General features: G+C 44.0%; 1 protein-coding gene across 2 annotated transcripts; it reads left to right on the top strand.

Annotated features, from left to right (window-relative positions):
* Window positions 1-198: 198 nt before the first annotated feature.
* Window positions 199-26,998, top strand: Nfu1 (NFU1 iron-sulfur cluster scaffold). 2 transcript variants are annotated; one of them, XM_052720582.1, is made up of 8 exons: window positions 199-323; window positions 3,489-3,589; window positions 6,136-6,271; window positions 9,640-9,706; window positions 11,336-11,450; window positions 17,139-17,199; window positions 22,171-22,345; window positions 26,837-26,998. In XM_052720582.1, exons 1-8 carry the CDS (start codon window positions 262-264, stop codon window positions 26,879-26,881), a joined length of 762 nt encoding a protein of 253 aa, XP_052576542.1. In that variant the 5' UTR covers window positions 199-261; the 3' UTR covers window positions 26,882-26,998. The 2 variants fall into 2 exon arrangements, with proteins under 2 accessions (XP_052576542.1, XP_052576543.1); XM_052720583.1 differs by lacking the exons at window positions 199-323; window positions 6,136-6,271 and having other exon boundaries at window positions 3,509-3,589.

Here is a 26,998-nt window from a genome sequence, read left to right as displayed (position 1 = left end):
AAACTGGGAGGAGAGGGAGGGGGAACTATAATCAGGATATGTTATGTGGGGGGGGATCTACTTTCAGTAAAAGGGGGAAATAAAAAGACAGCCTGTCCTCTCCCCTCACCGCCCCCCCACCTTCCCCGCCTTGGCTCACCCGCCGCGCCGCCCTCCACCTGTAGAGGGCGCGCTTCCGTGACTGCCCTCTCTCCAAGGCCTGAGTCAGAGTAGGACTTGGAAAGTAAGGGGGCGTGTCCGCGCAAGCGCACTGATACTGAAATGATGGCGGCCGCGGAGCGGGCGTGGGGAGCAGTAGCTGATGTAGCCCGGCTGTGCAGGCGGTAGGTGTCGGCGCCGGGGCCAGCAGTTCCCTGTCGCCGCCCTCTCACGTGGAGGGGACTGGTGTCTGATGGAGTCTTGTCCTGGCTCCAGAGCCCGAGGCCCGGCCACCTTCTACGAACGTCCCTTCCCCTTGTAAACCCCGTGGGGATGTGGCTCCGAAGGGAAGAACATTCCCGGGTAGTTCCCTTCCCGTTCCCGGGAGACACATCCAAGGTCACGGCTCTGAGGGAAGCGCCTGGAGGGGACCCACGGCTCAGGCCTGTGCCGGCCGTGTCTTGTTCCTCTTCCAGAGCCACCCTGGTTCTGACTTCCTCAGGCATCTGTCAGTCCCAAGTGTGACTCCTGTAGAAAAGGGCCTAACAGTATGCTGATGGTTACCTTGAAGTTTCAAATGCAGTTTATGAGCCAGGCACGTGGGCCCACCCCTGTGTCATCCCAGCACTTGAGAGGTGAAGGCAGGAAGACCAGGAGTTCGAGGCTAGCCTGTGTTATATGAGACCACTGTCTTAAAACTCCTGAATGCATCTCATAAAAATAGAGGATTAACAAAAGGATTTTGTGGGTTGCCCCCTTCTCCCCTGTTTTCGATTACCGTTTTTGTTTGTTTGTTTTTCGAGACAGGGTTTCTCTGTGTAACAGTCCTGGCTGTCCTGGAACTCGCTTCGTAGACCAGGCTGCCCTCGAACTCACTGAGATCTGAGTGCTGGGATGAGAGTGTGCGCCACCACCGCCTGGCTCGATGACTTTTCTTGAATTACTTTCCTCCGGGTCTTTTAGAATTCAAACCTTGCTGCCAGAGTACACTTCTGATTTATCGACTCTCCTGCTTTTTTTCGGGGTTGAAGGAACAGTACTGGAGTGCCAGGGTGTTTCCAAATCCTGGAATATTCTCACTCCATTCATTGAATGGTTAGTTACTGTTTACTGCATAGTGATAACAGCTGCCATTTACTGAGCACTTACTGTGTGAATTGATAGGTGCTCTTGAGGGAGAATGATCTGCAGTGCTCTACATGCCTTTTGTTTTGAGTGCGTTTATTAAATATACAGCAAACAGTAAAAGCATCAGGCAGCAAGCAGCAAGAAGGCAGTGTCAGAGTAGACACACCATCCAGCAGAACAGACTGGGGAAGCCCTGGGAACCAGCAGTTACCTGGGGACTCTGGTGGACAGAGGAGGTCCAAGGCAGAGTATTTTTTCCTGGGTATGACTTGTAATTAGCCATTTCTATAATAGGCATTTTTATATCACGTGATTAAACAGTAGATGAGTCTTGTATTTTGGGAAGGTGCCTGGGAATGATTTACTTCCAGCTCTGTTCAAGGGGCACTGGTTTTACTCTGACAATTTACTCTCCTGGTCCCAAGGGCATGATGTTTTTCTCGTGGGCTGGTTTGCTCTTCTGCTGTTCTTTCCCCAACAAGGGGTCTTGGAGAACAATTTTAAGTAAACACTTAAGGCAGGTGACTCTCTGTGTTCAAAGCCAGCCCGGTCTACAAAGCAAATTCCAGGCAGCCAGGGCTACACAGTGAGACCTTGTCTCAAAAGTTAAAAAACAAAACAAAAAAAACTGAAGTCAGAGCTGGAACATTTTTCACTACTAAAATGTCCTTTTATTTCCTTTTTTAGCAATAGGTATTCTCAAAGCTCCCTCTGTTTTTACATTAATGACACTATGAAAATACCCAGTCAGTGTTTCTCTATCAGAGAGAAATGAAGTGCCACCCTGGATTCATGATTCCCATCAAGCATATAGATTGGTGGTTGCCCTAGTAGTGTAGAGGCGATAGTTTGTGTTCTGTCAGACTTTAGACTTGGAAATGTTGGGATGAAAGTGAGTGTCCTTAATCTTCTTTTTTTTTTTTTTTTTTTTTTTTTTCCAGAGCTGAGGACCTAACCCAGGGCTTGCACTTGCTAGGCAAGTGCTCTACCACTGAGCTAAATCCCCAACCCCGAGTGTCCTTAATCTTAACTGGTTCTTCCAGGACAGTTCCTAACTTCAGATTTGGGGACATTTGTGTTTAATGAGATACCATGGGGCTAGAACTCAAGTCTAAACACAGAATTCATTTTTTTTGTGTGTGTGTGTGTGTGCACTTCACCCATAATGGAAATTGGATGCATCGTTTTTAGTGGATTTTGGCAGAACCCTTACATGAGGTCAGGTATGCGATGGGTTGAAGCTTAGAATGCTTAAGATTTTTGTTCAGGGGTGCTCACTCATCCCCTCCACTCCTCCTCGCCCCCACCTCTTTCTTCCCAAAGCTGGGATGCTCAAACCAAGGGCTTTGCAAGTGTTAGGCCAGCACCGTACAGCCGAGCTGCATCCCCAGCGGTTGCTGCTTAACACAGGCAGCCTAGTTCTCTCCAGGTGACAGTGATATGAGTCAGAAAAGGGAAGCTTTTCATTGTATACATTGTTTCCCTTACCTGTTGTTAGCCACAAGACTCTGCTGCCTCATTTTTAAACATTTTTAAAAGAAAAAATAAAAAGCCATTGTGTGACTGAGGGTCTGGGACTGCAGATTTAAATCGATTTGTCCATTTCTGTTTCTGATGCCTGGATGTTAGTGTGTATTTCTACTTACCAATCAAATGGGTTTCCATCTGGTTTTGCCAGCATTTTTATTTTATACATATGAGTGTTTGCCTGCACATGTGTGTACATGCCATGTGCATGCCTGATGCCTAAGAAAGTCAGAAGAGGGCTTTGGATCCTTTGGAACTGGAGCTGCGGACAATTATGACCTACCATACAGATGCTGGAAACCAACCCAGACCTCTACAAGAGCACCAAGTGCACACAACTGCTGAGCCATCGCTCCAGGCCCTTTACCTCTGTTTTTAATTGTTTGTATTATTTACCAAAGTAGAAAAAAATGTTATAGATAGAAAATGGGAGGTTAACTCTCTATCATTTTTATTGCTGGTTATGTTTAAATCTTAGCTCTTTTATATATACAAGAGAAGTATAGATTGACTTTAAAAGGTCAGATTGCTTGCTGGGTGTGGCACTCATGTCTGTGATTCCAGAAATAGGGAAGCAGAGGCAAGAATATCCCAGAAGTTCCTGAAGCCACCTGGCTACACAGTGATACCCTGTTTCAAAACAACAACAAAACAGATGAGACTCCTTACTGTGTCATTCATTGTTTCACATGTAGGGTCTGCCATGTGGTGACTCCATACACCTTTAAGAAACAACCTCTGCACCAGTATGTGCGAAGACCACTTTTCCCGATGCGTGCAGCCTTGTCTAACACAGGTACCATTTCACCTCTTCAGAGAAAATTGTGTTACAGAAAGCAGTGGAACAGTGTTAGAGTTAACGGTAATAAAAGACAAGATTTGAAAGGTTTCTTTAAAATTTTTTATTGCATTTATGTGTGAGAGAGAGTGTGCCACACTGCATGTGTGGAGGCCGGAGGACAGCTTGAGTCAGATCTCTCCTTCCACCGTGGTGTGGGTTCTGGGGATTGAGTCGGAGTTGAGGACCGAACCCAGGGCCTTGTGCTTGCTAGGCAAGTGCTCTACCACTGAGCTAAATCTCCAACCCGAGTGTAGGTCTTTAACCTAGGCAGCAAGCACCTTTACCTCCTGAGCCATCTTACCAGCCCAAGAATTTGTCTGCCTTCTATTCAGAGGCTTATAAAAAGGATTGAGTGATTTTTTTGTTTGTTTGCTCCCCCCTCCATGGTAAAATCATACTTTAGTGTAATTAGTCAGAGGACATTATCTGTAGACGTACGAAATCTCTGTCTTACAAGACACAGTTTTTAGAACATGAGTTGCTAAGTAAATGATTTCCAAGATGAAATATTATAAAAAAAGAAGTTACAAGTAGATTTGCGTTTGAAAGAATCATGTGTATCTTAAGCTATTGCTTTCTCTATTTCTATGGGAATATCTGTACAACTGTACATTCCTGGCTTTTATCCAAGCCTTCTAGAGTCTGATTTTGAATGTAATTTGAAATGTGAGCACTGTGGTGTAGTTGGGGAAGCTTAGAGAGGCGGAGGTATGCATGGCTTGATGTGGTCATGGATTATTTTTTTTTTTTGAGGTTGTATTTTAATTACAATGTTTCTCCCTTCCCTTTCCTCCCTATAAATCTTCCATATACCTCTTTCTACTCTCCTTCAAATTCATGGCCTCTTTTTTCATCGGTTGTTATCACATGCATGTATGTATTTGTATATTCTTAAGTACAACCTGTTGAGTCCATATGTTACTTGTATGTGTGTGGAGTTGTTCTTAAAATACCTAATTAAGCCAGGCGGTGGTGGTGCACGCCTTTGATCCCAGCACTCGGGAGGCAGAGGCAGGCGGACCTCTGTGAGTTCGAGGCCAGCCCGGGCTACAGAGTGAGTTCCAGGACAGGCACCAAAACTACACAGAGAAACCCTGTCTCGAAAAAAGAAAACCCAAAAAACAAAAAAACAAAACAAAACAAAACAAAAACTAATTAAACCAAATTTAAAAATACAACTGGAAGCCGGGCGGTGGTGGCGAACGCCTTTAATCCCAGCACTCGGGAGGCAGAGCCAGGCGGATCTCTGTGAGTTCGAGGCCAGCCTGGGCTACCAAGTGAGTCCCAGGAAAGGCGCAAAGCTACACAGAGAAACCCTGTCTCGGAAAAAAAAAAAAAAAATACAACTGGAATGATTTTGTTGAATATCTATTCAGATAAGTATTGAGGTAGCTTATTTATGTTAAAAGAGAAGAGTTGTGTGGGGATACTGTATTTTTCTTAATTTTTACTCCCCCAGTGTACATAGATTGTATGGGTTGTTTGGTTTGGTTTCTTGGAATCTTGCTAAGATTCCAAGGCCAACCTGGAACTTGCTGTGTAGCTGGGACTAGCATGAACTCAGGGTCCTCTTGCTCAACCCTCCCAAGCTGGGGCTGAAGGCTCTGGGCAACTACATTTATCTGAATCTAGCTTTCAAACAAAATTTTGTTTTGTCTTTGTTTTTATACTTATAGTTTTATCCTTGGGTGTTTCTAAGACCTTCTTTTTTGTAGACCTGATTTACCCCAGTATACTGAGCAGGAGAAAGCCAGGTTAACCCTCAGTAGAATGCCTAATGAGTATGGTGACTTTATTTACCAGTACATTATTAAGACAATAAAACATGAAGCCAGGCTTGGTAGCCCACACTTTTAATCCCAGCACTCTGTAGGCAGAGTTAGGCAGATCTCTGTGAGTTTGAGGCCAGCCTGGTCTACATAGTGAGACTGTATCTCAAACAAACAAACAAACAAACCTACAGAAAATGACTGGTTCAGAACAGAAAGTAGTGGCAGTCTTTCTTTAAAGTTTTATTTCAAGTTCTGTTTCCTGTAAAAGCAGATTTTTCTTGGTTGGAGGCACAGGCCTTTCAATGACATGCCTGAGTATCAAAATTCAGGCATTTTAACTTATTAGGATTTCTCTGAGCAGCTTGGGAAATAAAGCTTGTGGGGCCTTTTCCCTTCCCCTAACTTTTCTTACTTCTGTTTATCTAAAAAGGAGCACTCTGGGGGGCTAGAGAGATGGCTCAGTGGTTAGAGCACTGGCTGCTCTTGCAGAGGCTAGGTTTGATTCCCAGCATCCGTATGGCAGCTTACAGCCATCCATGATTCCATTCTAGAGGGTCTAATGGCCTCTTCTGGCCTCTGCAGCACTGCAGACACGTGATACATATACATACATGCAGGCAAAATGTTTGCACATATAAAATTAAAAAAAAAAAACTTAAAAAAAAAGAGCACTTTGTTGTCCATAACTTAAACTGTTTTTTCTAGCATAACACTCTTTCTCTTTTCCAGTACGATTCATGTTTATTCAAACACAAGACACTCCAAATCCCAACAGCTTAAAGTTTATACCAGGAAAGCCAGTCCTTGAGACGAGGACCATGGACTTCCCCACAGCAGCTGCAGCCTTCCGCTCCCCTCTGGCCAGGTACAGTTTCTGCTGGCTTTTCCTGGAAGCACAGGGCCTCTGTAGTTTAGCAGCCTTGCAGAGCTAGTACATTTTGTGGGCAGATTGATTTTAGAAGAGTTGAGTTGAAATTAAAAACACTTTCTCCTGGGGAGTGTATTTGACAGCTCGGTAGCATGAATACTTAAATTTTATTTATGTTTTTACTTAAGAAAGAAGTTAACCAAGTGGGAATGAGTTTGTGTGGCTGTGTGAGTGTGCATACACACCGAGTCCGGAGAGTGTCCTTGAGTGTCCTCTATCACTCTTCATCTTGGTTTTTCAGACAGGGTCCCTCTGGGAACCTGCTGCCCACTTACTTAGCTAGACTGGCTGACCAGAAGGTCCTCAGGGTCCTCTGCCTCTCAAGCGCCGGGGTTGCAGGTGCATACTGTCATGCCCAGCTCTTCGCATGTCTGCTGGGGAGCTGAACTCAGGTCGTCTTGCGAGTGTGCCGTGTACTTTACCCACTGAGTCGTTCTCGCCAGCACTTTTCAGAGTCCTTGGAGATGGGAGATGGGCGTCTCTTGTAGCCTAAGCTGGTCACAAGTTCACCGTGTAACTCCTGGTGCCTCCACTTCCTAGTGTTGGGATTGCAGATGGCTGCCACTATGCCCAGCTTAAAACTCTGATTTTCAAGAACTATGAAAAGGTGCTCCGTTCATTTCATAAGGAAGAGGAACTAAGTTTCTAGGTTTTCATTCAGAACCATTAAGTGATGACAGTTGTCAGATGTGGTATGACCTTTTAAAATCAATTAGGACAGTTTCTTAGTTCCCGAGAAGCATGTTACATGCGTGTCAGAATAATACATGAAGTATACCAAGCCTCTCCTGAACCTGTGGCCAAAGCCATACTACATTACTACAGTCCACATCAGCTAAGGTCTTGCTTGCTTGCTTCTTCTCCCTGCCCCCAGTCCGCCTGTCCATCCTTTATCCATCTGTCCGTCCCATCTATCCTTCCTTCCTTCCTTCTTTATTTCTTTGTTGAGTGCCAGAAAGTGATTGACTCCAGGGCCTTTTACATGCTAAATGTGTGTTCTGCCACTGAGTTGCACCCTAACACTAAATGAAATTTATGCCCTGATACTGCTTACTGCGCACATTTAGAAATCAGCATAGGTAGTTTCCGGTACATGGCCTGCATTCTGTATACCTCATTGAGGGCAGGCAAAAGTGAAGCCCAGAAATAATTTTTCAAATTTCTAGCTGATAAATGTGTACAGTTTTTCTGACTTAAACATGCAGTTTCTCAGAATACACTTTAGAGCATTTATTTTTCATGCTTTTGATACAAACAGTTAGAAATGTATATATTATAATTTAATGCACATACCTGTGTGTATGTGTGTAAAACAAGTGTTTGATGGGTATTTCCATCCTTTGCACTTGTACAGTAGGTAGTAGCTGAGGTGGTTAATGGCACTTGCCACTCTTGAAAAGGATTTGAGTTCAAGTTTCCAACACCTAGGCAATTCACAACTACCTGTAATTCCAGCTCTGAGGGGACCCAATGCCCTCTTCTTGCCTCTTGAGACTCTGCACTCATGTGCATACACATAGACACACATATATACACATAAATAAAGTAATTCCTTAAAAAGTAACAGGTGGGAGGCATTCTCATATTTTTTTTTCATTTCTTTTTGTTACTTAGTTTTATTAAATATAATGCAGTTCTTATCACTATTTAATTGATTTCACAGCTCCATACTGTGTGTTTTTTTTGTTTTGTTTTGTTTTTGTTTTTGTTGTTTTGTTTTGTTTTTTTGTTTTTCGAGACAGGGTTTCTCTGTGTAGCTTTGCGCCTTTTCCTGGAACTCACTTGGTAGCCCAGGCTGGCCTCGAACTCACAGAGATCCACCTGGCTCTGCCTCCCAAGTGCTGGGATTAAAGGCGTGCGCCACCACCGCCCGGCTGTTTTTGTTTTTTTAAAGAATATAACTTCAGGGACCACACAGGCATGCAAGGTTTGCCTAGGGATGTTTATTAGTCTAGTTGCACACGCACGCATGCATGCAGGCAGAACACTCACACACATAAAATAAATAAGTCTAAAAGCTAACATTTACAAAAAGATACATATCTTCTGTGTGTGTGTGTGTCTGTCTCTCTCTCTGTGTCTGTCTGTCTGTGTGTCTGTGTGTTTTGCAATACTGGAGATTGAATCTAGGGCCTTGCACATGCCAGGCAAGAGTTCTACCACTGATCTACAGCCCCAGCCCAAGACATAACATCCCGTTAAGTGAAGAAACCAAGTTGCAGAACAGTGGCGCAATGTGATAATATTTATATAACCCTCCAATAAAAACAGCACACCACTCCATGAAAGTTCCTGGAGAAATATGCACACCAGAAGGACAACCTAGGATTTTAATTTCTTGATTAATTTGATTTTAACTTTTTAGAATTTTTGCTCTTTTGAGATGGGGTCTCAGTAGATCAGGCTAGCCTTGAACTACTGATCCTTTTCCCTCCATCTCTTGAGTTCTGGGATTAGAGACTATGCTATGATGCCTGTCTTTAACCTTTTATTGTTGAAATGTTTACATCCAAAAAGAGTTAGTGTAGCCCAGTGTGGTGACACATGTCTGTAAGCCCAGTGCCCAGGTGGCATTAGAAGTACTGGGTGTTTGAGGCCAGCCTTTGCTCTACACAGTGAGGCCTTTATTTAAAACACACATACACACTCACACACCAAAACAAGAACAAACAAACAAAAAACCCAAAACCAAAACACCGACCGCTTCACTAGGGATGTAGGGAGCTACATGATAGAGCTCTCACTGAGCATGGATTAGGCACTGGGTTCAATTTTTTACCACCACAAAAAAATGTAGGAAAAAAATTCCTGTTTCTTGTATTCACAGAGTTTATTATCTGCAACTAAGCAAACTGGTCTTGTCTTTGCTGAGCTATTGTAGGGAATGTTTTTGCTAAGCTCCTGAGAGAGGTCAGCCTGTCTTTTGTCTTCCTGGAACCTGGCACTTAGAGATGCCAGACATCTGCTGAGTGAAGGAGTGAGTGAACAACTATCTTACTTCAGGAAGGTTCTCAGAGCTGTCTTTCTTTGTGGGTCTCCATGGTGCCCTCTTTTTTCATGTGAAGATATACTGCATTTTTTGCATGTACCACAGCCTTTTCACTGATTGCCAGGTGGTGGACATGTTTGGGGCGGGGGCTGCTCTTCAGATTCATATGCATCTTTGGTAGGATGAGAAGAAACAAAGGCCTCTTGAGTTGATAGCATTTTAACCAGGGACAGTCCATGGAGGTTCAGTAACTTTTCTCTTTACTTCTGCATATGCTTATCTTCTTTCATGACTTTTTTCTTTTCTGTATTCACAGGCAGTTATTCAGGATTGAAGGAGTGAAAAGTGTCTTCTTTGGACCAGATTTCATCACAGTCACAAAGGTATAGTGTAGCTGGAGTTTTTCTGTCTGGCCCACAGTATAATCAGTATAAAGGTAGACTAGCGGCCTTTGAGCTTTTTCTGAGTCCAGTGCCCCTCTTCAGAATTCTCATTGTTTTGGGTTTCAATTTTCCCTTCTTCAGTTTTTTGTAGATAGTCTTGCTCTGTAGTCCAGGCTGGCCTGAAAACTGTGGCCTTCCTTCCTTGGCCCCCTGTTGCTGGCATTACAAACATGTACCACCACTCTACCCTAGAATTTTCTTCCTTTTTTTTTTTTTTTGGTTTTTTCAAGACAGGGTTTCTCTGTGTAGCTTTGGCGCCTTTCCTGGAACTTGCTTTGTAGACCAGGCTGGCCTCGAACTCACAGAGATCCGCCTGCCTCTGCCTCCCGAGTGCTGGGATCAAAGGCGTGCGCCACCACCGCCCGGCTCGAATTTTCATTCTTCATGTGCTAGGGTTTTTACTAACATTGTGATATTAAAAATCCCAGGTGAGGAGCTGGAGAAATAGCTCCGCAGTTCACAGCACTGGCTGCCCTTGCTGAGAGCCAGTTTAGATTCCTGACACCCACATGGCTGCTCACAACCATCTATAACTCCAATTCCAGGGACCTAGTGCTCTCTTCCGACCTCAGTGGGCACCAGCCACACACATGCTACATAGACATACATGCAAGCAAAACATTCATGCACATAAAATTAAGTAAGTAATACATAAAAAAAAAAATCTCAGGTGATGCTTACTTCTTAGATTTGTCAGGTTAATGAAAGGGATTTTCTAGCGGCAGTTAATTAAGATCCAGGTATAACTGTAATCCAGTAGCCTCATCCCTTCAGTTAAAACACTTGAACCTCAGCAGATTCAATGCAGTGTCCAGGATTACAGGGCTAGCCCACTACAGGACGCAACCTTGGCAGGACCAGAATTTCAGCTTCCAGGTTACTAAAATAAAATTTGTTTGTTTGTGTGTATGTTTCATAAAATTTAAATAAATTTTAACAATTTTATTATGTGTGTAATTTGTGTGTGTGTGTGTGTGTTCAGGCATGCACATGGAGATCAGAGGACAGTTTACAGGAGGTAGTTCTCCGTCTACCATGTGAATCCCTGGGATGGAATACAGGTTGCCAGACTTGGTGACAAGTGCTTTTACCCACTGAGCAGTCTGCTTGCCCCTAAGTAGTAATTTTACTAACTCTTTCTGTGAGTTGATGGAGTAAAAAGGGAATCAAGTCCATACTATGAACAAATTACGTATGTGTCTGTCATATGCCATAGTACACACGCCCTCTCTGAAGGGGATATGCTTACTCATTCTTTTGATGTGTACATATGACTAATTTCAGACACATGTGCATATTTGCATAGTTCACTGTCCCACAGCAGTACTGTGAGCCGGGCCATGGTGGTGCTCACCTTTAATCCCAGCATTCAGGAGGCAGAGGCAGGCGGATCTCTGAGAGTTCAATGTCAGTCTGGTCTGCAGAGTGAGTTCCAGGCCAATCAGAGCTGCACGGTGAGACCCTGGATCACCAGAAAGTAGAAAAGATTCTTGAGAGATCTGAGGTGGTGGTCTGGATTTGTTTTGCACTTGGCTGGAAATGCAACATGTTTCTTCAACGTGATTATAGGAGAATGAAGAATTAGACTGGAATTTACTGAAACCAGATATTTATGCAACAATTATGGACTTCTTTGCATCTGGCTTACCCCTAGTGACTGAGGAAACACCTCCAGGAGAAGCAGGTAGTGTTGTGCTGGGTAATTGATGCTTATCTATATTTTACTGGATTTCCTACTTCATTCACATTTGCCTTGATTTCAGAAGTGACCAGAATACAGATTTTTAAATGTTGTTATTAGAATATATTAATTATACATAATTGTGGGTGTCAGTATGGTGTTTTACGTGTGTGTAATGTGTTTTGATCATAATCGCCCTCTGTTACTCTTTCCTTGTGTCCCTCGCACTCCTGATAGTTTTCTTCCCCTTCCCATCTAGCCCACTTCACTCTCACGCTGTCTAGTGAGTGACTCAAACAAGGCTGTTAGGGCTGCTTACAGGAGCACAGGTGAGACGTTACCTGCTGGAGCTTGGGCACCTCACCAGTGGTCCTTCTTCCTCAGCAGCCATGAACTTCTGCAGGTCCTCAAGGAGGATGGAGCTTCATGAGACCCGCCTCCTTCCATGTTCAGGGGCCTGATCAGTTTTTAAAGTTATTTTGTATTTAATGTGCATGGGTGTTTTGCCTTCATCTGTGACTGTGTACTACCAGATATGTGCCTGGTGCCGGAGGAGGCAAGGAGAGGGTATCAGATCTCCCGGGAAGTGGAGTTATAGACAGTTGTGAGGCACCATGTAGATGCTGGGAATCAAGCCTGGGTCCACTGAAAGAGCAACCAAATAGCATTCTACAGCTCTCCACCCCATCCTCCAGCTCTTAGATTCCTTCTGCCTCTCCCTCAACATTCTGTGATGCTCTCTTTGAGTCCTGCTGATAAAGATGTCCCATTTAAGACTGACCATCCAGCAGTCACTTAGTCTCAGCACTGACAAGTTATGAGTCTCTGCAGTACCTTCTACCTACTGCATGAAGAAGCTTCTCTGACCAAAGATAGCAGCACTAACCCGTAGACAGAAACAGGGTTTCTTAAAAAGGAAACAGGTGAGTACATCATGTCTTTAGTAAAACAGCTGTAGCTTCCCACAGGGGTCTGTGCCTCCCTGTCACAGGTTTTTGACCAGGTACAGCAGCAGAGCTGACGTCCTCCTGTGGACTTGGCCTCAGTTCCAGTCAGGGAGCAGTTGATTACCCCACATCAGGCTTGTAACTGTTTCCCAGTGGGCACATCTGGCCTGGCTAGTCAGTGCTGTAGCACATGGTCCACAGCTGAGTGAGATGGTTGACAATTCTCTCCCAGCAGCCTACACAGCACCTTGTGGCCCTGTGAGCTAGCCAACAGGGAGGGAGCTTCAGCAGGAGGATCTTACCATCTAGTTCTTGGGATCAGCCAAGAGCATGGGGTATTTTGAATGCATTTGGCTCGGGAACAATTCTAGATGGGACAAAACTTCGTATATATTGTTTTCTCAAATTGTTTTTGGTTTTTCAAGACAGGGTTTCTCTATGTAGCCCTGACTGTCCTGGAACTCACTCTGTAGATCAGGCTGGCCTTGAACTTACAGAGATCTGCATGCCTCTGCCTCCCGAGTGCTGGGATTAAAGGCATGTGCCACTGCTGCCCATTGTTTTCTTAAAACTTGTGTGTGTGAACACTGAATCTATTATGTAAAACTAAAATTTTAATTATGAAAAATTTTGAGAATTCAGAAAAATTATATATTAGGCATGAACTTGCTTCCACTTAGATTTAACAGATGTTAGCATTTTCTGGAAGAAGGTGCTGAGAAACAAATAAATGTAAAATTTTCCATAGTTGCTTTAGACCCTTTTTTAAATGAAATATTAAGGACACAAACCAGTGTGTGGTGGTGCACACTTATCTCAGCACATGAGAGGCAGAGGCAGAAATATTGCTGTAAGTAACTGGCCAGCTTGCTCTATATGGCAAGTTCCAAGCCAACCAAGGCTTTCTGGTGAGAGCCTGTTTCAAAAAAGTGAAGTAGGGGGAGGAAGAGAGGGAGAAAAGAGAGAGAAAGAACGAGGTAATGTTCTATGTCTACCCCTCCCTTGCTGCTGGGTGTGAGCTTGGTTGGTTTGTATTTTACTGTGCCAGTAAGCTGAAATGAATGGGTAGAATTGGTGTCCATTCTTTTTCTTGTTATTTTTAGTGTTTTTGAGACAGGATCTTGCTTTGTAGCCCAGGTTGGCCTGAAATTTACAATCCTGCCTCCTTCTCCATGCTGAGATTATGGGTGTGCATCTCCATACCCAGTTTCTGGGTTTTATTCTTAAACTTCAAGTAACTTGTGTTCTACCACAGCTTGCCTTTCACTGATTATAATCTAATTTATTTGAAGGTCTAATTTATTTATTTTAAGCACTGTGTTAGTCCACTGGAATGAATAGAGTGCAGTGAATTTGTCCTTTCACTGTGGACATTGCTGGTGCCAGTGTGTTACAAATGCTGCTGTGGACATCCTGGTGCAGGCGTCTGTGGACTGTTCTTCACTGTGTGAGCTATTTGTGCTGACGTCCATTACAAACACTGCTGCCGTGGACACACTGCTTCTGTGGAGGGGCGTGAGTGGGTTGTATACTTTCCTGTAGGGAAGCAGCAGCTAATTACTGTGCTCATTAGCAGTGTGTAAGAGTTTCTGTTTTCTTAGACTTTCTCATCACTTCATGTCTTTTTTTTCTTTCCTTTCTCTTTGTTCCTTTGGTGCTTAGAGACTCTAGAGAGCTTGACCTGCGTTCCACTACCAAGCCAACTCCCACCTCTTTTGCTCCCCCCATCTCACCTCCTGAGACAGGATCTCTCTGTGTAGCCTTGGCTATCCTGGAACTTAACTGTAGACCAGGCTAGCCTTGAACTCATAGAGATCTGACTGCCTCTAGCTCCTGAGTGCTGGAATTAAAGGCATGTGCCATCATTCCCTTTGTTTTGCTTTGGTTTTTGAACCAGGGTCTCACTTTGTAGTCCAGGCTGGTCTCCAACTTGCTGTGTAATGTGGGCTGGCCTTGAACTTTGAATCCTCTTGTCTCAGTCCACTAAGTGCTAGGTTTTTATAAATATGACTACTACCCAGCCAGCTACATTTATTTAAACCAGAATGTCTTAGTTAGGGTTCTATTGCTGTGAAGAGACACCATGACCACAGCAGTTCTTATAAAGGAAAACATTTAATTGGGGCTGGCTTACAGTTCAGAGGTTTGTTTAGTCCATTGTTGGCATGGCAGGGAGCATAGCAACACACAGGCAGACATGGTGCTGGAGAGGGAGCTGAGAGTTCTACATCTGGATCAGCAGACAGCAGGAAGAAAGATATGGACCTGGCTTGAGCGTTTAAACCTCAAAGCCCACCCCCAGTGACACACTTCTTCCAACAAGGCCACACCTCCTAATAGTGCCACTCCCTATAAGCCTGTGGGGCCATTTTCATTCAAACCACCATACAGTATGTTAGGTCTAAAATGGTATCTTACTTACTGTCTGTTCGTTTGTTTGTTCCTACAGTTCCAGGGATTGAACTCAGGGCTGTGAACATCTAGGCAAGTGCTCTACCACTGAGTCAGTCCTTTTTTTACTTTGGAGGCTGTGTCTTACTAGGCTGCCCAGGCTAACAACTATATAGTCTGTAGCCAGGCAGACCCAACTTACTGTCATCCTGCCTCTGCCTCCTGGGGAGCTGGAATCACAGATCTGTGTCACCAGGCTGGCAGTGTCTTGGTTTAGTTTCATTCTTGTATTGACCCTGATCCTGGGGGTTTCTCTATCTTGTTTCACTTTATAAGCTTTCCACGTCAGTAAATTTCCTAGTCATTTTCTTTTTTTAGAAGTAAGTCTTATGTCTTTTTTTATATTGATTTAGTAGATTTAAAAAAAATATTCTAGGTATGTTTGGAAGATAGTTCAGTCAAGGTTCTGACTGAGTACAGTCTCCAGAATCCACATCATAAAGTTGTAGCGTGTGCACACTCGTAATCTCAGCACTGGGGAGGTGGAAGCAGGCTCTCTAGCCAGCCATCTTAGCCTACTTGTCTCACTTGTACATGCACAACCCCACTACACATGTACCTGCACACTGTGTGTGCATGTGTGGGGTCTATGTGTGTTCTGAGCTATGAAATAGTTATAACTAATTCTTCCTAATCATGGCTAGAGGCTAAAGGTAGCTCAGTGGTGAAGTACATCCTCAGTATATGCTCACGCACACACATACACACACCCTTACCACAAAGTGAAAAACAAAAGACTTATTTAAGGCCAGGTAGTGGTGGTACACGCCTTTTATCCCAACACTTGGGAGGCAGAGGCAGGCAGATCTCTGAGTTTGAGGCCAGCCTGGTCTACAGAGTGAGTTCCAGGACAGCCAGGACAGCTACACTGTCTAAAACAAAACAAAACAAAGAACAAGTTAACTATGCCTACCAAAAATAAAAATACACAAAATTTGGGCTTGGGGTTTAGTTCAGAGGTAGAGCCTTTGTCTAGCAAACACAAAACCCTGTGTTCAGTCCCCAGTACCTCAAAAAGAAAGAAAGAAACCACAAGCTGACTGGCTCAAATATTCCATCAGCAGGAATTTATCTCATTAGTGTGCTTAGAAGCAAGGATGTTGCTCAGGGTTAGATACTAAAACAGTCCAAAAGCCAGCAAGGCAAAGCTCTACCAAGATCTCTTTATAATGAGCCTATTTTCATGTACTGATGGAAAGACTTTCAAGGGACTCTAGGCGTGAAGTGTGGATCAGGTAAAGCCTGATCTCACCTGTGTAAATTTACACATGGAAATGTGCACATGCTTGGAGGAAGCCCTGTACTCAGTAGTAATGGGGACGGGGAGGGCAGCTTAGGACTGCTGCTCTAAGAGATTTGAACTTCATCGTATTTTATTTCTTTTATGAAAATGGACTCAAAGGTTAGTATAGCTTAATATAAACTACTTGTGAGGTCGCTAGGAATTTAATATTTATTACAGAACAGCATGGAATCTATATTTTTCACAGATAAATACATTTCTTGAAAAAAGATTTACGTATTATATACAGGCATTGGTAAAACTTATATACAGCTTTACAAAATTCAAGCAGTGGCCAAGGATATAGCTCAGTGGTATAGTATGTGCTCCATGTGCAAGGCCATAGGTTCCTCCCAGCACCACACACATATGCACTCACACACACAGACATGCACACACATGATAAAGCAAAACCAAAACGAAACACCATTCTTGGCTCAGATTTGTAAAGTATTTAGAAGTTTCCAGAAGGCCTACATCTGTATTTGATACAGTTATCTTGAAAAATGACTAAATTGAGAAGCTGAAGATTAAAAACTTACTTCCTAAGTAGCCATGCCTTTCCATCTCACAGTTACAGTGAAATCAGATGACATATTTCTGTGCTGCTCTTTGGTCCTTGAGAATGTTAGTTTGTTCCTCACAGGCCCCTCCCTCATCTCAGCCCCAACATGATCAGGTTTCACTGTAGGATTTATTCCCTGTATTACCGAATATTAAGTGACCATTTTTCCTTGGTCTTTCTTTTGTGAACCACATGAGCCATGTCACCTTATGAAGTTTTGTGTTCTATGTTTTTTTTTTTCTTTTGCTATGTTTTGGATTTTGAGACAAGGTCTTGCTAAATCAAGCTAGCCTGGAGCTCACTGTGTAGACTAGGCTGGCCTTGAATTTCTGTGATCCTTCTGTATCTGCTTGAGTGCTACCATGCTAAGCAGTGCTTTTATGTGAAAAGCCTTCTGTTTTAATGCTTATATAACTGCAAAATTCTTACTCTTGATTTTTTTCCAGGTTCTGAAGAAGATGATGAAGTCGTGGCAATGATTAAAGAACTGTTGGATACTAGAATACGGTATGTGTTAAAACCTCCTAACGCCCTCCCCTCCCCCCCTCGCCGAAATCCAGTACTGCAAAGACAGCTCTCATTAAAGCTGCATGCTTTCACAGGAAATTGGAGCAGGGCTACAGATAGTCAGTGTAAACCAGCATAGGTCATCACCTCAACTGAACTTAAAGCCTGTGCCTCAGTATTCACTCACATCTTTAAAACTCATAGTCAAGAGGAATTTTCCTATACATGTGTAGGAAAGAACTTCATATTCGTGAACATTGTGAAGAGACTAGCACCCATGTAGCAACTGCCCAAATAAGAATAAAGACAGGAGCCAGGCATGGTGACACTCACCTGTAGTTCCTAGGGAAGCAAAGGCAGGAGGAGCTCTGTGAGTTTTAGGCCAGCATGGTACACACAGTGAGACTTTGTCTCAAACACAAAACAAAAAATAGAAAAACAAGGATAAAGACAAGACTAGTGGACAGCCTGTCTCTACTTTTCTCACAGCAGACAAGAAAGTCCAGACTTTGAGAAAATGTTTTCTTCTTTAGATAGTTTAAGAAACAATTTAGGGGCTGGAGAGATGGCTCAGAGGTTAAGAGTACTGACTGCTCTTCCAGAGGTCCTGAGTTCAATTCCCAGCAACCACATGGTGGTTCACAACCATCTGTAATAAGATCTGGTGCCCTCTTCTGACCTACAGTCATACATGCTGTATACATAATAAATAAATCTTTAAAAAAAAAAAAAAGAAAGAAACAATTTAGAAATTTAATAAGAGGCTGGCTAAGTGACAGAGTGTGGTGGTGCACTCCTTTAATCCAGCACTCAGGAGGCAGAAGCGGGTGGATCTCTGCGTTTGAGGCCAGCCTGGGCTACAGAGTTCTGGAACATCAGGGCTCCATAGAGAGACCCTGTTTCAAAAGACAGACAAACAAACAAACCAACCTACTGGTTTTACCTTGAAACTGAACTAAGAGAAACTGAAGTAGATTCTTAACACTGGAGATATTGCAACTGGTGTTTAAGAGAGGTGATTCAAATGTGAAAGAAGATAAATGAAAGGATGAGAATTCCTGCAAGAAAAGGAATCTGTAAGAAAAGAAGAGGATAGAACTACAAATACAGTAAGTGAGGAACTCATCAGCTCCCTTTCCTGTGAGCCCTGACACAGCTGTAGAGGAGATTGGTGTTAGAATAGAAGAGCAGTAAAACCCAGACTGAAGCACACAGAATGGGGGAGTTTGGGGCAAGGAAAAGAGCATAAGGCTTCATGCATGCAGAAAAGCACGTCTAGTGTCCTAAGGGTTAATTGTATCAAAGCAAGAGAAATGACCTAAATAGAAGGTGAGTGTGAGCAGAAGTATTCTGAGTCTTGACATTATTTGAGACATGGTAAAAGTAATCATTTGTAGTAGAGTTAAAAATATGAAGTAAGTATGTTAGGTGAGGCGAGCCGTGAAACATTATATAACAAACAGCTGTGTAGAAAAGAGGACAGACGAAAGAGTGCTTGGGCAGTGCACAAGAATGCAGATTGGAAACAAATGGCTGATGATAATAGGCCTGAAGGTTTGGCAGATACATTTAAAGGTACATAGAATGGCTAGCACTGGGTGAAATTGTCAGAATGTGAGAAAGCCAACTACATGCGCCTCATAGGGGTTGCACTGCTTCAATATAAGGACAGAAATGTTGGAAATGAGAAGCTGGAGAAAGGCATGGCATTGAGACAGTGAGGAGAGGAGAGCTACTGAAGTCACACAGACACCAGAAGACAGTGTACCCGACAGCTGTTAGTGTCACCACACAATGAGAATACTTGCTACCCAGGTCATATTCGAATCATCTAATAACACAGATTCAAAATAAATGAAGACTATTTGACAAAGATAAAAAGAGACACAAATAACCCACAGTTAAATGAGGAAATTAACAGCTAACAAAGCACAAAAAGTAATTGGGCAAGGGAGAGTTAAAACTTATTATTTTTATTTACTTATTTTCAAGACAAGGTCTCACTATGTAGCCCTGACTGGCCTGAAACTTGGTATAAATGCACCAGATAGATCTCTCACTCAAGAGATCCATTTGCCTCTGCCTTCTGATAGTTGGAATTAAAGGCATTAACCACCATTCCCAGGCTAAGATAGAGTTTTGAACACGTGATTAACAATTGACTAAATGTTGACATATGTATAATGTACTCGGCAAGAATGAAATATAAATTTAATGTGTACATGGATCGTGCACTAAAGTAGCTTGTATGCATGTTCATAAAGCAACTCTTATCTAGTTTCAGAGTTAAATTCATTGAGAATACCAGGTTTTGTTATTTGGTTCTGGGGGTTAATCCAGGGTCTTGAGCACTTCTTAAGCATGTACTCTACAACTGAGCCTCTCCCCCATCCTGGGAATACTGTTTCCTGACTACAGTGGAGCTGAGTGCTCTTCAGAATGGCTTGTGGTTAGGCTGGGTATGTAGTTCAGTGATAGAGTGTTAAGAATACCAAAGGCTGAAGTAGGGTGAGGTGGGGTGTGGTGGGGTGGAGTGGAGTGGGGTAGGATGGGGGTGACAGAATCAGTATTAGTCTAAGTCAACACAGAAATCACGATGATACTTAAAATGGGATAATATGGGGCCGGTGGGATAGGTCACTAGTTAAGTTACTTGTTGCCAAGTCTGATGACCTGAGTTTCATCTCTGAGACCCACATGGTAGATTGAGAAGACGGATTCCTGAAAGTTGACCTGTGGTCTTCATAGGCACACAGCAGTATATACATACCCCCAGAACAAATAAATACAATAAATCAAATTAATTAATATCTGCATGACCTTGGCTAGACAGGTTTGTTTTGTTTGTTTTTATTCACGAGGATACAAGAAAATTGGGGAAATCAAGGGAAAGACAAATTAGACAGTAGTAAAATTCTGCCTTTCTCATGAAAAGGCAGAATAGAAGATTTTATAGTGAATAGGACTTACGAGATGGATTGGTGGATGAAGGTACCTGCTGCGAAGCTTGGCAACCCAAGTCCTTTTTTTTTTTTTAAGATTTTATTTAATTTTATTTTATGGGCCTTGATGTTTTGTCTGCATTCATGTCTGTGTGAGGGTGTTGGATCCCCTGGAACTGGAGTTACAGACAGTTGTGAGCTGCCATGTGGGTGCTGGGAATTGAGCCCGGGTCCTCTGGAAGAGCAGCAAGTACTCTTAACCACTGAGCCGTCTCTCCAACCCTGGCAACCCAAATTCTATTCCAGAACCCACATGATAGAAGTAGAGAGCCAACTCCTAAATTATGCTCAGTTTCCACATGCATGCTGTGGTGCATGTGTGCAAGCACACACACATACACAGAACAAATGTAAAAATGTGTGCAAGCACACACACATACACAAAACAAATATCAAACAAAATCAGAGGGCCGAAGAGATGGCTCACTGGTTAAGAGTACTCACTGCTCTTATAAAGGAGCCAGATTCAGTTCCCAGCATCCACATGGTGGCGCACAACCACCTCTAACACTAATCCTGGGGGATCTGATGCCCTCTTCTATCCTCCAAGGGCTCCTGCACCTATGTGGTGCACATACATATACTCAGGCACACACACTTACACATAAATACCTTTTTTTAAAGGTTTTGTAGTGTGTATGACGGAATATATAAGAACTACAAATAGACAAGGAAAAAATAAAATAGAGGCTGGAGCACGAACATGGCAAAAGACAGTGACCAGACAGCCACTAACTATGGAAGAGCGAAGAGTGTGCAGCCTTCTAGCTCCTTATAAACTGTCACTTCAGATCCAGCAGGCGGGGTCATCCATTTTGATTGACACCAGTGGCTGGTGAGAACAGGAAACAGTGGAGTGCTCACCTGGTCTGGGCGCATGTAAGGGTGGGTAATTCTAGGAAAATGTTTGCTATTGTTTAAATCTAAATAGTTACAGTTTTGTTGAGCGGGTTCTCGCCCTGTAATTTAGGCTGGCTTGGAACTGAGTTTGTAGCCTAGTCTAGCCTTGAACTCATGGCAGTCCTCCTGCTTCAGCCTTTCAGTGCTAGGATTACAGACACGAGCCTCCACTCCTAGCTTATATTCAGAGTCCTGCTCCAGGAGTTTTGCCCTCAGGTATATGCCCAGTCATAATACCTATCCACACCAAAAGATGCACAGATGAATCTTTACAGCCACGTTGTGTGTATAAGTCCAATACCTATCAACAGCAGGATGGGTAATCAACCTGCCATATTATTGTAGTGGAATACTATGCAGCTGTGAGATGGGTAGGCTCTTATCATACTCAACAAGACTGAGTCATACAGAGAGGAAAGTAGCTGGATACACACGACTGGTTTAAAATTAAAAATCAGGGCAATGAGGATGCTCAGCAGGGAAGTCCCTTGCTATCAAGCCTGCTGCCCTGAGTTCCATCCCCAGAACCTACATGGAGAAGGAGGTGACTCTGGAAGGTTTCACCTGACCGCACATAGACCGCACACATGCAGAAAAATTTTAATTAAATTTAATCGAAGTTATGGGGCTGGGGAGATAGCCAGGATGGTAAAGTATTTGTCATGTAAGCATGATGTCCTGAGTTCAGTCCCCAGAACCCACATTAAGAGAGCTGGGTGTGGGATGTGTGTTTGTAATCCCTGTGCTTGGGGCAGAAATAACTTAGCCTAGTAAATGGGTTCCTGTTCAGTGAGAGACCCTTCTTCACAAACCAAGGTGGGTAGTGCCTAAGGAACAGCACTCAAAGTTGACTTCTGGCCTCTGCACTACACATACTCATGAACCCCGATCCATGAACTATACACACACACACACACACACACACACACACACACACACACACACACACACACAAAACAATGAACTATCTTAATCTTTTTCATTGAAGGCATGCATCTGTTGTTTTAAATATGTTATGAATGTCTTGTGCATCTGTTTTAAATATGTTATGAATGTCTTGTGGCCTCAGGCCTACTGTGCAGGAGGATGGGGGTGACGTGATCTACAGAGGCTTTGAAGATGGCATCGTGCGGCTGAAGCTCCAGGGCTCCTGTACCAGCTGTCCCAGCTCCATCATCACCCTGAAAAGCGGGATTCAGAACATGTTGCAGTTTTACATTCCAGAAGTGGAAGGTGTAGAGCAGGTAGGTAATACTGTGGCAGTTTGGGTTTAATGGTGAGGGGGGACCAAGTCTATAACCTGTCTTTACTGGGGAAAGCTCCATAGGTGGTTCTGTTCTGATTGCAGTTGTTAGGAAGGGATTAAAAACACCATGCAATTATATATAGATGAATATAAGAGTGGAGAAACTCGTGTAATTTACCAACTTCTTATTCTTCCCTTACTCTACTCCCAACACCATTTTTTCTTTTAAGATAGGTCTTGTGTGCTGGGCAGTGGTGGTGCACGCCTTTAATCCCAGCACTTGGGAGGCAGAACCAGGCAGATCTCTGAGTTCAAGGCCAGCCTGGTCTACAGAGCGAGATTCAGGACAGGCTCCAAAGCTACACAGAGAAACCCTGTTTCAAAAAACAAAACAAACAAACAAAAAGACAACAACAACAAAAGGTAGGTCTTGTGTGACCCAGGATGACCTTGAACTCCGTATGTAGCTGAGGATGGCCTTGAACTCCTGCCCACCAAGTGCTGGGATTGTAGATGTGTGCCACCACACCTAGCCTTTATCAAAAATTTTTATTACATTTGTGTGTGTACATGTTCATGCTTGTGTATGTGGGTGTGCACACTGCTGTGCATGTACAGGGAGAGGATAACTTGTGGAATTGGTTCTCTCCTTCACTTTTTGTGCATTACTGGGATAGAATTCAGGTCATCAGCCTTGGCACCAAGTGTCTTTACCCCTGAACCATCTTGCTAGTCCCAGTTTTTGTTTAGTGAGACAGAATTTCTCTCTAAAATCTAGACTGGCCTGGAGCTTGCTATGTACTCCAGGTTGGCCTGAAACTCATAATCCTCCTGCCTCAGCCTCCTGGAAGCTGGAATTACAGGCATGCACCACCAAGGAAACATAGTTTTGTACAGTGAAAGTTGTACACAGTTTGGCTTTGGCTATAGCATGTTGGAATGTTTTGTCTCTAAGTGTGTAAGGTTGTCATGGTGACTGACTGCAGTGATGCTAGCTAAGAAAGGGCCTTAAGGAAAGGCTACCAAGGAGGAGACAGTTACAGAGACTAGAGATTTGAGAAACTTTGTGAGGGGTTCTGTGGCTTTAGAAGGTGTCTTCTTCCAGTTGCCTGGAGAATCACTTATCTCTAGTAGTCTTAAAGGCTGGCCTTTTGGTCCAGTATAAGTTCTCATTAGTTCTCTGCTGGTGCAAAGCTCTGTGTGTCAGCACTGTGTATATGCATGGGCCTCCTAAAAGACTGTACCTTGTGTTTCTCTGCAGCAGCCCTGCTGGGTCACAAGTGTCATTTGCACACTGACAGTGAACAAGTTCTTGGGACTCTTACTCCAAATTTAGGAATGATTCTGCCTAAATAGGACTTGGTTTACAAAATTGTTTGCATTAGATATTGCTGAAATTTAGATATTAAGTATTCTTTTAAAGTGAAATAACCATTTTTAGTTAACCTCAAAGAGAAACTAAGAGGAGAGAATTCCTCTGTTCAGTGTCTCTCTTTAGAACCCATCCAGTGGCCATTTTAGTTTCTGTCATGTTTGCTTTAAGTTTTGAGATGAAGTTTTGCCCTGCTGCCTGCCTAGTCTTGAGCTCCTGGGCTAGAGTGATTCTGCCACAGCCTGCAGGTAGCTGGGACTTCTGTGCCACTGTGTCCTGGTCATCAAGATTTGTTTTTATATCATTACTCCCCTCCTCCTTCATCCCTGGTGCCTTTTGAAAAAAAAATTAGTATTAGTTGGGGGCCAGTAGAGTAACAAAGAGGAAGCATTTGTATTCCCATGTCCAGGGTGGGTACAGAATTGACTGGTTACAAACTTTAATTGCCATGTAATTGTAGTAGGTGTGGTAAGGAGAGAGACATTCCATAGCTTTCTATAACCCTTCCTTTTCAGAGGTGTTGGCCTTTATTATCCAGTAACTCATCAGCCCACAGAAGGACTAGTCTTCTTTTTCCCCTTAAGTATTATTCCTTACCATTTTTCTTCCCTGAAAGTCTTCGTATTTCTTTAGGTTTAAAATAATTTTTATTTGAGTAAAATCAAAATAGTTTACGGTATTTTTTTCTATTTTTAATTCCCCTTTTTTAAAAAAATACTCTTTCACTGGGTGTTGCTGGTGCACCCTAGCCTGGAATTCATAGAAATTTGTCTACCTCTGTCTCCTGGGAACTAGAGATAAAGGTGTGTGTCTTCATGCCCTGCTGAAAATTTTTAAATTACATTTATTTATCACGTTCATGTATGTATGTACACACACCACAGTGCACAAGAGGAACCTTGAAATTAAACCTACCTCCAGAAGTTCGTTCTCTTCTTCAGCATGTTGGGCATGGGATCCAACTCAGGTCTCAGACCCAGCAGCAAAACCTTTATCCTGGAGCCATCTTTCTGCTGGCCCTGTTGGTTTTCTGAGGCAAGGTCTCAAGTTGTCTAGACTAACTTGCTCTGTAACTGAAGCTGGCCTTGAACTCTGGATTCTGTGATTATAGGCATGCACTATCACACCTGTCAGGATTCATTTTTTGATTAATTATGTTTACAAGAATAATTTAAACTTCTTTCAAAAAGAGGATACTTTTAAGAACGTGGCAAGATGGTTAGACAGGAGAAAGCACCCGCTGTGCAGGCCTGCACCCCAGGTCCCATCTTTGAACCACTAAAGGTGTCAGGAGAGCTGACGCCAGAAAGTTGTCCTCCAGCCTCCACATGCAAAGGCATGCCCACCACCCCTTCACACCACCCCATCACACCACCCCATCACACCACCCCATCACACCACCCCATCACACCACCCCATCACACCACCCCATCACACCACCCCATCACACCACCCCATCACACCACCCCATCACACCACTCCACACCACCCCATCACACCACCCCATCACACCACCCCATCACACCACCCCATCACACCACTCCACACCACCCCATCACACCACCCCATCACACCACCCTATCACACCACCCCATCACACCACCCCATCACACCACTCCACACCACCCCATCACACCACCCCATCACACCACCCCATCACACCACTCCATCACACCACCCCATCACACCACCCCATCACACCACCCCATCACACCACCCCATCACACCACCCCATCACACCACTCCACACCACCCCATCACACCACCCCATCACACCACCCCATCACACCACCCCATCACACCACTCCACACCACCCCATCACACCACCCCATCACACCACCCTATCACACCACCCCATCACACCACCCCATCACACCACTCCACACCACCCCATCACACCACCCCATCACACCACCCCATCACACCACTCCATCACACCACCCCATCACACCACCCCATCACACCACCCCATCACACCACCCCATCACACCACCCCTTCACACCACCCCATCACACCACCCCATCACACCACCCCATCACACCACCCCATCACACCACCCCATCACACCACTCCATCACACCACCCCATCACACCACCCCATCACACCACCCCATCACACCACCCCATCACACCACCCCATCACACTCCATCACACCACTCCATCACACCACTCCATCACACCACCCCATCACACCACTCCATCACACCACCCCATCACACCACCCCATCACACTCCATCACACCACTCCACACCACCCCATCACACCACTCCACACCACCCCATCACACCACCCCTTCACACCACCCCATCACACCACCCCATCACACCACCCCATCACACCACCCCATCACACCACCCCATCACACTCCATCACACCACTCCATCACACCACCCCATCACACCACTCCATCACACCACCCCATCACACCACCCCATCACACTCCATCACACCACTCCACACCACCCCATCACACCACTCCACACCACCCCATCACACCACTCCACACCACCCCATCACACCACTCCATCACACCACTCCATCACACCACCCCATCACACCACCCCATCACACCACTCCATCACACCACCCCATCACACCACTCCATCACACCACCCCATCACACCACCCCATCACACCCCCCATCACACACACCTCCATCACACCCCCATCACACCACCCCATCACACCACCCCATCACACCACCCCATCACACCCCCTCCATCACACCCCCCATCACACCCCGCCATCACACCCCCACCCCCACCACATACACCCACACACAATTTTCTAAAAGATAAAAATACGTTATATTACTCTTTTCACTGAAGAATTGGAGCCGGTCCTTTTCAGTCTGCCCAGCTGAGACTCTACTGCCGGAGGCCTCTCTTTTGAGACAAGGAAAGGGATCTAGTTCTTTTATACATATTTAATTACTTGTATTATCTTAGGATCCCAGACTGAATCCTGTGCTTTGGCCTGTTAATGGCTTTGTTACTGTTGAGTGCTGTGCATTATCATAGGCTATTTTAGGCAGGCAAGTGATGTTCAAATCAGGAAAACAAGTTTCTAACCCTTTTCTTAACTCTTGAATTCTCTTTGTTTTCTGGCTTTAGGTGATGGATGATGAATCAGATGAAAAAGAAGCAAATTCACCTTAAATATCTGCATTTTCTTTGCCTGCAACCTTTGGACTTAACTGTACGGAGCCTGTATTAATTTCTGCTATGGAAGTTGATTAATAAAATGTCTCCTTCCTCCAGAAGATATAAATATCA

The sequence above is a fragment of the Peromyscus californicus genome, unplaced genomic scaffold (genome assembly GCF_007827085.1).
Source record: "Peromyscus californicus insignis strain IS unplaced genomic scaffold, ASM782708v3 Scaffold_6__1_contigs__length_162567912, whole genome shotgun sequence".
Classification (NCBI taxonomy): domain Eukaryota; kingdom Metazoa; phylum Chordata; class Mammalia; order Rodentia; family Cricetidae; genus Peromyscus; species Peromyscus californicus.
The sequence above is the reverse complement of the archived record's forward strand: the minus strand, read 5'-3'. Positions and strand labels throughout refer to the sequence as shown.